Source organism: Homalodisca vitripennis, chromosome 5 (genome assembly GCF_021130785.1).
Source record: "Homalodisca vitripennis isolate AUS2020 chromosome 5, UT_GWSS_2.1, whole genome shotgun sequence".
NCBI classification, from domain to species: Eukaryota; Metazoa; Arthropoda; class Insecta; order Hemiptera; family Cicadellidae; genus Homalodisca; species Homalodisca vitripennis.
In genome coordinates, this window is record NC_060211.1 from 105,633,741 (window position 1) to 105,649,008 (window position 15,268).

At 32.3% G+C, this 15,268-nt stretch overlaps 1 protein-coding gene across 4 annotated transcripts in view; it reads right to left on the reverse strand.

Annotated features, from left to right (window-relative positions):
* Nucleotides 1-15,268, reverse strand: part of LOC124362648 (tyrosine-protein phosphatase 10D) — a 97,764-nt gene that overhangs the window by 30,946 nt on the left and 51,550 nt on the right. For all 4 annotated transcript variants that reach the window (XM_046817337.1, XM_046817338.1, XM_046817336.1 and 1 more), the window contains exons 4-8: nucleotides 12,333-12,507; nucleotides 10,432-10,638; nucleotides 4,587-4,755; nucleotides 2,211-2,404; nucleotides 1,343-1,446 (exon numbers count right to left, since the gene is read on the reverse strand). In XM_046817337.1, the coding sequence (XP_046673293.1) occupies nucleotides 1,343-1,446; nucleotides 2,211-2,404; nucleotides 4,587-4,755; nucleotides 10,432-10,638; nucleotides 12,333-12,507 (849 nt within the window). The remainder of the gene's footprint in view (nucleotides 1-1,342; nucleotides 1,447-2,210; nucleotides 2,405-4,586; nucleotides 4,756-10,431; nucleotides 10,639-12,332; nucleotides 12,508-15,268) is intronic.

The following is a 15,268-nucleotide window of genomic DNA, read 5'->3' on the forward strand; positions in this document are numbered from 1 at the left end:
AATGATTGATTATTAATTTTTTTTTTGGCAATAATAATTAATGCCAAAGGTAGATGCATACTGACTTTTAATAACAACAATGGTACAAACATATCACGGAATGAAGTAATAAGTATGAAATGACAAAACAATAAAATATTCCTTTAAAGTAACCTTCAGTACAAGGGTCACTTTGAAAGTTTTGAGATATCTGAAGAGTTTTGTACTAGACTTCCAAACATCAAGCGTGATCAATGTATTCTCTTCCTGCGTCAATGCACTTTGAAGTTGAATTTTCCTCTTGTGGAAATCACACAGGCACTCAAATTTTGAAAGAGTCAAATTATTTATGAATTTCATTATCAATTTCAGCTTCATAAGAAAAGGGACAACCGGGCATATGTTTCTTACAGACAGACAAAACGAGATTGGGTGAACAAGAGGAGTGCTCCATTATTTTGATGCATTTTTGGCCAAACAAATCTATTGCAGCAGTGTGAGAAGAGGCTTTGGCATGGTGATAAATTAAACCCTTAGTGCTCCAAGTCCTGAAGAACTTCTGGCAAGCATTATTCAGTAAAACAACTTTCTGTGATAATTATTTGTTCCTCGAGCTTAATAGCCTTCACCAGTTTCGTACTTCTGATGATACGTGTCTCTTTCCTAGAGGTGGAACGTCATGGTGTTTTATCACCAGTGACAATTTTGGAAAAAATTTCATGATCACCATTCAAGCACCATGAACTGCCATTCTAAGCAGTTAATGGCAGAAGGTCTGCTGGCTGATTCTCACAAGCTCACCTATTTACTCATCTGTTAAATTGTGAGGTATTCATTGAGAAAAACTTTTCTGACTTTAAAAAGGAAACAAGATTATTCCTATTGTTGCAGATCCAATCCCTAAGGAACCTTCAATCATCAAATAAATGCAGGTCTGTCCTCTTGGATCATATCGTGCACCTGTTAAAGTTTTCTTGACTAATTGCAGAATGCGGCCATCCCGGAACTCCAAACACCACTAAAGACTGTAACACGGCATGGTGCTTCAGAACCAAAAGCAATTTTGAGATTTTCAATGAACCCTCTAGAGACAAAGTGACTTTTAAAATAATATTGGCCGAATATGCTCTCTTGATAACTCCATGACTTCACGAAATTGATCTTTCTGAACTGACGACACAATACACTGATGAACCCATGTTGTAGTCCGGTACTGAAAGGTGCTCAGCCAATCAGATAAGTATGACAAGAATACTGTAGTGTGCACTCTTTTCCGGTATCTCAAAACTTTTAGAGTAATCCTCTTATTTACATAAGGCGTTCTTTTTGTACTAAAACTAATTGAATAAAACAAGTGAGGTACCTTATACTCCTCCTGGAAGCTGGAGTTATCAGGCTGCCAGGACAGAATGACAGCTCCTGTAGCATCATTGACACTAGCTCTTAGGTTCACCACAGGCAGGGGCTCTGTCGAACATCATAGTACATGTAATAAACTCACCAGGAATAAAAGCATAGGCAAATATCACTATTAAATAAATACATATTTATAATCAGTTAAATTAAAGCACATTCATCATAATATCCAGAAAGAATATTTAGACATCTAACTTTAATAACAATCAATTGTAAATCATAAGTTGTTACTACTTAGACTAAAAAAAAGAATATATGAAAATATGCTGAGGTGGGTTTGGTTATAATTAGGATAAAGCCAACATACATTAAGTGAAATGATATAATATATACTTTTCTTAAACCAGGGTTGATTTTATAGTCATGTAGGCTTCAGTGTTGGATCCACTTCTCCTTATTATTTACACAAATTTAATGTAATTCATAAAAATTAATTCTGTATTAAGCTAGTTTAAAAATGTTTAAATTTGCATCTTTCAATTTTTTTGTTCAGTCTTTGAAATGATAGTTGTTTTTATTTAAGTACAAATTTGTTTATAATATTGTGTATAACAATCACTTTATATTGAGTAATGTGGATCTGATGATACTTTCATAGAAAGTGGAAGGCCTCATAAAAATACAAATCTACATTGTTATTGGATTGTATGATTTTAAATCAATAATGAAATACTATCAGTTTGTTCTATTTAAACAGAGTAGAGTGTCTACTGTATACACTGCATATTACTGTCATATTTTCTGAGAGACAAATCAAGCCTTGATACACTGTTAGGAGGTTTCTGTACTCATTCATGTCCTTGTGTAATACTCACTGACAGTGACGTTGACGGCAGCGGGCCAGCTGGTCACCTTGCCCGAGACAGTCTTGACCAACACATGGTAGGTGCGGCCAGGCTCTAGGTTCTCCTTGAACTCCCATTCTGTCATCTCGTCACGGTTGCGTGTGATGGGAGCTGCTGTACCCTGCCGTCGCACGTTGATCACCACCTGGTACTTGTCGAACTCACTGGAACATAACATGTCAAGTAAATACAAAAATAAACAGTCGATTGTGTATAACCCACTAAATTCATTGAAAGTCTCTCAACCTTTTGTTCTGTTAACGTCAGGAGTATTTTCTACCATCTAAAAGGGCATGGTAAGATTTAACATATTACATTATTTAACATATATAACTCTATTAACATAATTATAACTTCAAATAGTTTGTTTTAAAATAAAATAATAAACTTTTAAATATAGGAAAATAACAGGACTTTATACAAACGGTTTTACTCAATATATGTTTAGCGTATTTTATACTTTATACATTGTGTGATTGTATGTATTTTGTGTAATAAACATTAATATAATAGAATTGTACAATTCAGGTAGAAAAGGTGTTTTGATAGAGTTAATCTTAGACAGTAACAAATTGGCCTTGTGTCTCTTCCTTTCCTTTTTTATATATTTTGAACTGAGCTGAAATCACATCTGAGTCTGCGTGAAATGTACCAGTTTCATAAAAAGTTTTATATGAAAACATTTAATTTACTTCAAAGTGGTTAATTGACATTTTGGTTATACTCAATAACAACTATAATATTACTATTATAAATAGTGATGAGTAGCATACGTTGGATTTGAAATTATGAACATCAAACATTATGTTAATAATTTATACAAACAATAAGAAATATAAAAGTATAATTAGTTGTTAACCCCAAACATACTCAATTCCGGTAATGTTCTGCAGAGATGGGTGTTCTAGGCAGAAGTAGAGGGTGAACATTTGCACACACACTGGAACAAAATCCATTTCGGAATGGTAACAGAGATATGTTGAGTGGGCCCAAGATGACACGAATCATGACCTCGCATTCATTGAAACCTCTGATCTAGTTGTGAATATTGGAGCTCACTTAACTACTGTAGCCTACCTCTTCCCACCAGGTCTGTGCATGTGCGTGTGTGTGCATTCAAACAACAACTGTACAGTATAGCAGACTTTAATTGACATTAATACTAGTGTGTTACATAATATAATCTTTGATAAGGATACAATAAAAAACAATTTAATTATCAATTTAAGCATTAAAAATTTTGTTTATTCATTCTGAAATTAAGATTACTTAAAGCAAATCTAATTTAGTGCGAAATGCAATTTTATTTTTATGAATAAGAGAAAAATACATTACAATTTTAATACTGCAATAAAATTTCTGTAAAAGTACATTAAAATGAATAAAAAAATGTATTAAGAATTATGTATTTGAAATACAATTGAACTGTGTAACACGATTTTGTAAATATATTATTTATCTAGTTTTGTAGAGTATAAATGTTTAGCAAAATATTTTTTTCCCCAGTTTTTAAACTAATTTATTTGTTGGTTGTGGCTTTTCTGTACCTGAATTTATCTGCACAATTTTGTATTGAATGTGTATTAGCTTTAACAAAAATAGAATTTAACAGGATTTAAAATTTACCTCTATTATTAGTTGGTGTTAAAACTCGTATGGGCCTGTAGTGAGTTGTCCAACTTGCATGATTTTGCATAAAGTTTGTTTAAAGATTTGATGGGACTTGTAATAATTTACTACACCATTATTAACTATTGTTTGGTCCAGGGAAAAATTCTTTTGAGATTTTTAAAGGGTATTGGCATAGGTTCTGCAATTTTTATAGTTCCGCTGATCAAGTTAAAGCCGGTACTAGCAGGTTGCCATCCAACTCGTAATACCAACAGTGGTAAATTGTTTTATAAATTTAAACCATAACTGGCTAACCAACTCGGTTTTCTTTTGACATCAAAATTTGAATTTGGTGATTACCATTAGGTTTATTTCTTTTTAGTACACTTTAATCTGCAAATTAGATTTGCTTAATTTTAATTCATTACTCAGGTAATGTATAATTAAGAACCAGAGAGTAAAAGCTAATTTTTGTTATTTTTAGTTTGAATTTTGCTACCAAGATTAGTTTTAGTTTTTGTTTATTTCATATTGTACAGAAAATTTTACTTTAGTTGTTATATTATAATTTTCTTTGGTCTTTTGGGAAATTGGTTACATACTCATTTGAAGAAATTCTTTCATGAATGGTTACGTAACAACTTGGGTACAAAATATGAATGAAGTTGCTACAATGGATTCCAAGATAAGGAGAGCACACATATTATATATACAGGATTCTGTGTCAGTGCTCACCTTACACCCTTGGGGGGCTCCCAGTGCACCTTGAAACTGTTGTGTGTGACTGACGACTTGTCATAGTTGAGTGTGAGAGGGCGCAGAGGAATAGTCCTGTACTGTGCTGTGGTGGGAGTCGACGTCTCGTCTTCACTCACTGTCTGCACTGAGATGTTGTAAGCTCGTCCTGTAAAATACCGATGTTAATGCACAATAACTAGCCACAGTCACCCACACCTTTGCTCACGCATAAATCACCAAAATCCCACTTTGTACTAAGTGTAAAGAAATAAATAATTCTCATGGTACTCTTACACCAACCTGCCTCGCTCAAAAATATAAGACAATGTCCACTAGAATAAAATTTTAGTGTCCAGCAAATTAATTGACAATAATATCTATGCCAAAACCTATGAAATGATGTCTGGCAATTTATTACCTTAGAATTATGGTTTTAAATTTATATTTAATTTCCTAGGACAAAAGTTTACTGAAGCTTCCAGAGAAGGAACAATACAAACAACTTGTTTTTCAGATTCTCATAGCTTATTACGAGAATATCCACAACAGTAAAAGTGGGCTCTAGATAGAATGCTAGCTCCAGCTCCTTACTCCCAGGACCTTTATATTGAAGTTCATATTTAGCCCCACGAACATACAATGGGGTAATGAAAAGAAACTGGAATTACTTTTTTAAAGTTATATATTTAATTTTTTCACAAAACACCTTGTCCTTTTAAAACATTTCATTATATATAACACACTCGTAAATTGGTGATCCTATTTTTAGAAGGAGAGAGACAAGAGTCTCTGCATGTAGTTCTGAAAGAACCTTTGCCCCTTTCTTCCTTAAGATTTAGGCCCTCCTAATCTGAGGCTTTTATAGAAGCACAAGATTTGAGGGCTCCTGGTCTCCGATTTCCTTAGGGCTGAGAAGATAAGCCACTAGGAATATTTTCCTGATTTTGCATATGGCAGGACAATTCAGCAATATGTATGTTCTGCTGATTCCTCTGCTTCTCCACACAGTCTGCATTCATCAGTTTGGCCTAGGCCCCACCTTCATCAGATGTTTCCTAAGAGAACTATCTCATATCAACATCCCTAATACTAGTTGTATATTATCTTTACTTCGTCCAATAAGTGCTGACCATCCTTTAGCATAAGGACAGATAAACATTTTAAATTGCCTAAGTCCAGAGGCCTTTCTCCAGGTTAAGGATCTAATCCTCTTTTCCCCTTCATGGCCCAGCACCCAGTTGAGGGTAACTTTGTTTCTCTTTGCATCTGAAGTTTTTTCCTTGATGACAACAATATTGTCAAATGTAAGTCCTTTCATACCCTATTTATATGTGGATATTATAAAAATGCACACAGACCTTATTCAGGTACGGAGTGTGAGACAATGGTACTATGCCATTTTTTGGTGGTGTGTGTAGGTGCATTGTCGTGATAGAAAAACCAGTTTCTTTTCTGCCAAAAATCAGGAATTTTTGTATGAACACTTCACGATATGCTATAACTGATTTACAATAAGTAGTACGAAGTCAAATTCAGAATGTCGTTCTAAAATATCTTTTCAGTGCAGACTTTCTTTTAGAGTGTAGAGTGTATCAGCCAGTCATTATGCAGTATCTTCAGCTTCGTTCCATTGAAAAGCTTCAATTCTGTTGACAGTAGGTTGTACAGCTTCATATCAACATATGCAAAGTAAGGTGTACTTATAATGGGTGTTAGTAGAAGTCATGGTCTCAGATTTAGAGGGAAATAACTATCATGAGGTCCTTTGAGACTTCTTTGCAGATGTCTCTAGGACTAAGACAATTTAGAATCTTTAGTGTTTTTTTATGGAGACACAGGATTTGCTGTAGATTCTCTAGAGTTGCCCTCTAAAGACAGGTATGCTGTAGCAAATGTGGCCTTTAAATATATCAAAATATGTGGTTTATGGCATGTTATTAAGGCTTTTATTCACCTTTTAATAAAGAGAATGGTATTTATTTCCAGTCAGCATGTGATGTCCATGACGTTTCCATCAGTGATCACTACCCGAAAGTTACCTGTAGCTTCAATTCAACACCACATTAAGTATTACGTCAAGAGAATATATTTCATAGTGTAATGAAGCTATGCTATAGCACGTAATGTGACTGTTTCTTGACTTTATTGGTGTCAGTTTACCTCATTAACCAATATTGTGTCAGACAAGTGAAAACCTCTTAACATTTTGGTTTGCAAAATAATCATGGCATAATGTTTTTCTATTGTGCCATGCTGGTAACCATTGCATGAATTCTTTGTACACATATTTTATTACAAGATTACAAACATGAATGCTACAACAAATTCTTCCACCAAGTGCATGCTGAACATTGGGATATTTTTTTTGCAAACTGAGGACTGTAATATCATACAACTACATTGTAGAATGGTCTCAGCAGTTCCCATAACAAAAAGAAATCTTCTTTCTATTATTTGAAAGAGTTACAATAATGTAAGGTTGTCCTAATTCCAAGAATTTGCTGATGAACCTCTATCATAAACTGCCATTTGGACCATCTTGAATTTCTCTTGTCTTTCTTTAAACAATGTGCAATATACCATCCATGCAAAATAACTTTAAAATAAAATACTTTAAAATGAATTTGTTGAAATAGTAAGAACATGTAAAACATAATTTGGATACCACATGATTAAGTTTTATAATATGACCACTTTGAGACAAAGGCACTGACAGCAGCATTTCATTCAAGATGAGTCCCTCTCAATATTGTCCCGATATGGTTCACTGGTGACACAATCTGGCTTCCTAATTAACCCTACATCGGGCGCTAAACGGAGTTTTCCTCCGTGTATTTTTTATTATTAAAAATAGTACTACTTTTCTGATGTTGGCAGTCGTTTCCCGCAGTGTACTTCACGAACATCTTTCGGGAAGCGAAACAATATCCTCCCGCTTATCTTTGTCAAAATTTGTCAGTATGAGGTCTACTTCCGTGCTAGACTGGACGATTCCTCCGTGAGCGCGCCCGATGTTGTGTTAGTAGTGCTTGGACGAAATCTCCGTGAGCGCCTTATAGTGTTTAGTTTTTATGGAGTAATAATCCGTGTGCGCCTAAATGTGTGACCTGTGATGGTTTCTTTTTAGGTTTTACAATATATTTTATTTGAATTTTGTGAAATGGAGAATGAAGACGAGAGACTTGTCAGTACAGTACCCGTGTGCTTGGGAACATTTCAGTACTGTTTATGGAGTGAACACTGTCGTTATAAGAACCAGAAGGAAAATGTTTTCAAACTTTGTGTAGTGTTTAAACAAATTTTTAAACAAATAATTGACATTACAATTGTATATTATCTCAAGAATAGAAGTAAGTTGTTTTTGTAAGAAGTTAAAAACTGAGTTAATTTCCTTATATTATTACAGTAGGTTAAACATTTTTACAATCAATTGCATTATTCCTTAAAATAAATCATGTTGTTATTATATAATAACATTTTTTTTTTTATTTTGAATTTCTTATTTGGAAAATTCATTACATAAGAGAGTAATTTTTATTTAATTCCTAAACATGAATATATTACATTGTAATTAAATCAGTATGAATATTTAAACAAATAAAAACAGTTTAAACGACTATGATATCCATTATTCGCTAACCTGGAGGAAACCTCCGTGAGCGCCTGATGGTGTTTCTAATTTGAAGCGCCTGATGGAGGGTTAATAATATATGGGATTACTATGAGGCAACGCATTTCATTCTTCTTATATTTTCTGTTTATTCAATGAAAAAACTGGCTTTGTTATAATTGACATATGTTGCAAAAATTATACTAGAACAGTTAATTGAAGAAACACATTATTGTTGAAAATTATTATGTCTAATATTTGGCGATGGAGTCTTTACCTAACGTTTTCAGTCTGGTCTTGAAGCTATTATGTGAAGAATTGACATAACAGGGCTAAAGAAATGCAATAAAAATGTTTGAATTGATAGATCTAAGAGAATTAATGAAACTGGATTAGATTTAGTACAAATATTTTATCAAAAAGTATTGATAGCTCAGACAATTAACCCCAGCAGTGTGTGAAGCGTATCATTGACGCGTTTCAGAATTTTTTGACCAAATTATTACTTTATTAGCAAGGTATCTGGATGATATTTGTACAAATGTATTCTGGAAGTTCTCAACTATATTATTATAGGTCTTTATCTGTAATGTAAAGAGTTTGGTTTACGCTTTACAAAAATATAATTTCGTAAGCTCACACCGGTGGTCTGTAAAAACTACCAATTACGTAATTTTTAATCAATCACAGGACTGGTATGACATGACTGACACACAATTGCCAAATGTCACCAAATGCAGAATTGAATTATATTTTCAGTACTGTGACTGCCATTTTATTCCATTTCCTACTTTGTTTACAATAAACGCTATATTGTTATAATAGAGTATACTTTTCACCACATAATAATAATTTTTTTGTAATTTTACACTAACACTAAGGTATAAAAAAATACTTAGCGTACTGTTTACAATTTCTGTATCTTATGCGGTTTTTTACAAAACTTATTGCAGAAATTCCATTGTTATTCCTACTGAAAACTAAGCACATATTCATTTTCTATATAATATTCTACAAATTTTGGCTGATTGGAATTTTCTTACAATTCTTGTTTACTGCTAAAAAGTGATAAAAGTTAACATTTTGTAAGGAACTTTTCCCAGATTCCCATTCTTCTCATGACAACATACAGTAAACATTACATTTATAAATCAAAGTATGGTTTCTAAAACTAAATTTAATACGAAAAAAATGATTTGCTACAATGTATATATTAAACAAGTTTCGTCTTGTTTCGGATTATTTAAAAAGGGCTTGGAACATGCACAAAACCCAGACCCCATCTATGAGATTTAGCAGGGCTGCTGTGCTAGAGTTAAATATTGGTCTATTTGGTTTATGTATTAAAATTTTGAACAATACTACAGTCTTGAATTTTGTTAAAGATACTGAACTGGTAAACAAACTGCCACAGTACGTAGCATTTACAACTATTTAGCATATTTTTTATTTTTATTTTGAAATATTAATTAAAAATGCGCTTTTATGAGTTGTATCAAAAGGAAGCAACCTATGCTAATATTAAATTCAAGTTAGATCTAACCTTGTTTAGAATAAAATGTAGCACCATTATGTGTACTGTTTTCATTTTAACTGTTATATGTTGATAATTGATGTGTTTCACAAAATAAGTCTTCCAGACATTATTTTACATATTGTAAACAACAATAGTTTGACATGTATTTAAAAAAAACTTAAAATATATTTTTGCCCATTATTTTCATTCAACAGAATATATTAAGAATAGCTGGTTTTGAATTAATTCAGCTTAATAAAAATGGAATTTTGCGGGAGAAATTGGAATATTTAAGGAAACTTGATTGCAAAAAATATACTTTAGTCATTCAATTTCTATTTATCAAAAGGAAATAACTTTGATTAATTTGTGTGACCAATACTAATAGATTAAACTTTATTATTAATAAAATGAGGCAAATATATCCAACCATATGTGTCTGTCAAAGTTGGATCTCCTAAAACTTATCTGAAACTTCTTCTTTAAATCACGAATAAAAAAAGTATCACTTTAAATTTTAAAAGTAGAAGACATATTATATACTTAATGATCAAATTCAATTGATTATTTTCCATGAATTGTTGTATGTAAATATTCGTTAATTCTAAAAAAGAACAGAAAATACGTTCTAAACAAATGTCATTATTAATGAACTTCCTTCTTATGACATAATATAAAACTAATTGACAAGAAGAAATATCTTGCGTATACAGTACCAGGTATTAGACCCTTGAAGGCGGCCTGGGCGGGTCCAGGAGGCTCTCCCTCCTTCTCCACGTACAGGACACTCTCCTGAGCGTCAGGGGGGTCGATGGAGACCTTGTAGTGGGTGTAGATACTGGCAGGGTACGAGGGCTGCCACAGCACCAGAAGTGTTGTCTCATTACGGAACCATACAATGAACTTTCCTGGAGTGTTTGGTTCTGAGCACAACACACAACACATTATAACATCTGTCCAGTAATATGGAATTCCCATACTGCTAATATTAGGAGGCAAAAAATATTGAGGAATCCCAAACAAAAGTGGGACAAACTGCTGACAGTGTAACCTTGACTTGTTTATTTATTTAAAAATTGCTTATAAATAAACGTTTTCAATTAGACTTATTTTATTTGTTGTACAATTGGATGACAAAAAAAAACAAAAGATTTTTAAAATACTGCCAAAATCTTTCAAAATAATAAATAGATTAAGGTAATTTATACTGATATTTTTTATAAATAAAAATTAACTAACCTAATTACAGAAAAAAATGGTGTTGTTGCACACCACTGTATGCATTAAGTGAAGCAATCACAATGTATCAGTTATATTGTCCTATAAGGAAGTAATTTTAAATAATCCATGTATATATAAAATATTTCTGAAATTTCTGAAAGTTTTCAAGTGCAAAAGGGGGTTTACAATCAAAGAATTCGATATCAGAGGCACACACAAATTAAAAGAATGATAAGACAATGTAACAAGTGTTACTGGGTACTATGTCCAAAAGTAGAAGTCCGATTAACCGGCCTAAACAGGACCGAGACTATCTCGAATATGGAAAAACTCAGACAATACGAAGATTGCAATAAAATATCTTAATTTATTAAAAGAAAACTGAATACTGATAAATAATAATGGTTTTTTTATACAATAAATGATATAACTTACTATCCAGATATAACCAATAAGCATATTATAACTCCATATACTGTTGTTGATCAAACTGACAACAACCAACAAAAGATGCAGAGTGGCGAGCGGTGTTCCATAAGCACATCAAAAACCATTTCAGTTAATCTTGAGGTTTGGATAATTACAATATACTGCAGTCCAAATTTTAAATTGACTAAATAAGTCATTTATGAGCCACAATGATTTGTCTTGTTGCTTAGATTATTAAATTAAATGACTCTCAAATATTACCAATGCCAAAAACCTGTCATGTCACTTTTCTATGTACACCTATTTTCCGAAAAAATTGATTTTCTATTTAAAAAATGTTAATTTACAGTGAGTGCATTTAATCGTTGAGTGCAGTGATGTGACATATTTAAATTTTTATTGTATGTGTAATTAATTTATGAAGCAGAATTTTTTTAAAGAGTGCACTAAGCTTTGATTTTCAACTGGCCCAGATTTTGTTTTGTGATTTTTGAAAAACTTGTTTTTTTGCTGATGTACTCCAATTTTTCTTAAAAACCACAGGAGCAAATTGAACCAAATTCTTACCACTTATATATAATATAGGCTTGCCTTGTAAATTTGTACTACGATTTTTGTAATTAGACAAAAATAAAAAAATAATTTTGCATTAAAAAAACTTATAACAAAAGTTTTGTTGTTAAAAAATTCATATAATATTAAATTTTGTAATAACAATTTATAAAAACTAATAGGGACTTACACTAATACGGTTTAAAATATTTGATTATTATAACTTTAACACTTTCAGAGAAAACAGGATTAAAGATTGACAATGTAACATGCAGGCCTTATGGGCATACATCTCCCCTTAGTAATAATAACAAAACGTCACATTGCCATCTATCATATATAACTTCTGTAGGTATAACTTTTGTATTAAAATGTTGGCTAATGAAGATGTTAGTATGGGGAAGAGAATACACACTTGTAGTAAAATTGCGGGAGATGTAGGCGGAACTCTCCTTGTTGTCGAACACTGTGTAAAGCTGTATCTGATAGGAACCACCGGGAGTCAGCTCTCTCAACGTGTACGGACTCGCATCCTCTGACAGGTTGATCAGTCTGGGTGGAGGTTGTGGCTTGTCTAGGTAACTGAGCACCTGTAACACAAGCAGTAAGTTACATTGAACATATTCTTATTTATAACCTTTCAAGTATATAAATTATATAATTTTATGCTAGAGTCAGAAATCTGGTGAAGGTAATACTAAAAGGTCAATGTTTCCTGATAATGTGTAAATGACTGAGCTGAGAGATATTTTATATTATACAAGTAGCGGTTTTACTAATAGAATCACTACTATTGAGCTTAAAGTACTCACAAAAAACAAATTAGTCACTCTCATCATACAACTGCAACAGTCTCTGTTTTACATTCAAAACTAAATGTTGTAATTAATTAGTAATGTTGATAAATAATGTAACATTTATGTTATAAGATTCCCCATGTTAGGCTGAATAATAGTGAATAACCTGCTTGATGATAGTGCTGGTACAAGTGAAGAAGAATGCTATTTATTAGCAAGAAGTATGACATTCTCACTACTAATCTCCATTCACGTTAGTCTCTCTGACATAGATTAAACATGAACAAAACATATTAGTTATAAAGGTACTGGTACAGTGTTCTTTACACACTTATAAGGAAAGGAACCAGTACAGACTATTGAAGGACCTGACACAATATAACAAACGTACACATAACACAGCTATGGTGGGAAGGGTTGATTAGATGCGAATGTTGAGTTTAGCTCCAGTTCACCTTCCAAACGTGCAACATCTGAAATCTGATGCTGTTGCAGACTTGACTCTTGATTTTGATTTCAGATGTAGCAAGTAAGGGAAAGTGAACTTGAGCTAAACTCAAAACACATCACATAACAAACATCTTACAAACTAATCTAACAAAGTAACCAACACATGTGCTCCAATTTCATATGATTGCAATCGGTTCGTTAAAACATTTGTTTGCACAGCAATTTTCATGTTGCCATAAAATTCTATATTAGGATTAAACATTAGCCTTCAACTTTGAACTTTGAACTTCAAAACCAATAGAGTTCCTCCTTGGATCAAGAGGAGCATGTGTACCAATTTTAAATCTCTAGGATCTTTATATTAAGTATTATCAAACAAAGGGATAGACTGGCAGACAACCAAACAACAAAGAGATCGTTAGAAGCCCCTGTCTGGTCCTTAATAAAATGTGAAAAATATAATACACAGTTGCCAAAAAAATTATAAATCTTACCTGCTGAATATAATGTTTTATTATTTGCAGAAATTAAGTGCTTTGGTCATTACAGTACTTAATACAACCATAGTCAAGACAGCCTGATTTAATTTAAAATTTATTGCCAGGATATATTTCGTATAAATCATCTTTTTGCGCTACTATTTATCTATATTTCACATGCAGTAGTTGAGTATGACAGATTGAAAGATAATCTGTACACCTCTCATCGTTAACCAATAAAGTAAAATATTGAAGGTCTACCACCTGGATCTGTTAATTCTTTTCTTAAAGAGTTGGGCTCAGGGAAAAATTAGAAGAATACTTAAGAAAAACTTAACATTCTCACCACTATGAACTAATAAGAGTTTAAAATTATATTTCAAATACTTCACGTGTATCTGTGTACCCACTACAGCTCAAAAGGGCATATTTTGTTTTTTAATTGTATCTATTTATTACTATAAGTAAAGAATTTATACACTTCAATTTTGTTGTTGTTAAGACTATGTCCTCTATAAACATAATGTCAACAAAAACTTACTACAGCTATAGAATTTACCACGTTTTTGTTTTACGGGATTGTGCTTGTCAGCACTCATTTCACAAGCATTAAACTTAACTATTACATAAAATGTAAATTTGGTTTGTTAAAGTAATCTAGCAAATGATACAACTAGAAAAATATTTATAATTACCTGGAAATAATATTATTACATACAATAAATTTGAGAGAAAAACTCAATTTTTTATCACTCTGTATGGTAATGGCCAACTTTCCAATACAGCTGAGATCTGCAAAAGTCATCGTTTTCCTTGTAGCCAAGTTAGCACATGTTCCCCTCTCCCAAACATTACTTTCCCTGTGTAAACATCTATTTCCCCTTATGGACACATCAGTGCGATTTACTTATTTGTTTTGATAGTTCTATGTTCAAACAGCCGATTGTTCATTAAAATGAATTACGAAATAGTGTTAATAGTGGATTATTAATAGACTATAAAAGTCAGATAATCTTTTAAAAAACTGTATGTGCTTTTTTTGTATTGTCATGAAAAGTATCATTCAATACTCATCACAAAAGTTCTATTGCAGGACTTTGGCTTCGCCCACACTTGGCTTCGCCTTCTGTGTCAATCTCACCCACAATAGGTCACTGTCAGACTAGTAATGAAATGTACTATTTCTTTCAATAGCTTAGAAATGCTTTAACCATAAATAAAATAAAAATAAGAAATAAAAATAGTACAAAATATAAAAACATAATACAGAAAACTTGTTTTTACTCTTGGAGATTTACACACAAACTTGAGGGTTTTAAAAAGTTATCAAATAGAGACTATTTTATTTAAAGGAAACAACTCCAGTAATTTGCTCACTTTGTAGGGAAGAGGGTGGAGAAGGGAGGGCCTAGAGGTAGTATGCTCTAGCTGAGGTACAAGCTGAGAGTTCAAACATTGGTCCTTCCAAGCAAAATGATCATCAATTTCTACAAAAAATATAATTTTACCTTGACAAACAATTCTAAAGTGGGGTTATTGTATTTTCTAAACCATCATTGTGTAGATACAGTGGATACATAATCCAACTTTGGAATGTTTGACAAGGTAAAGTATAACATATTTAT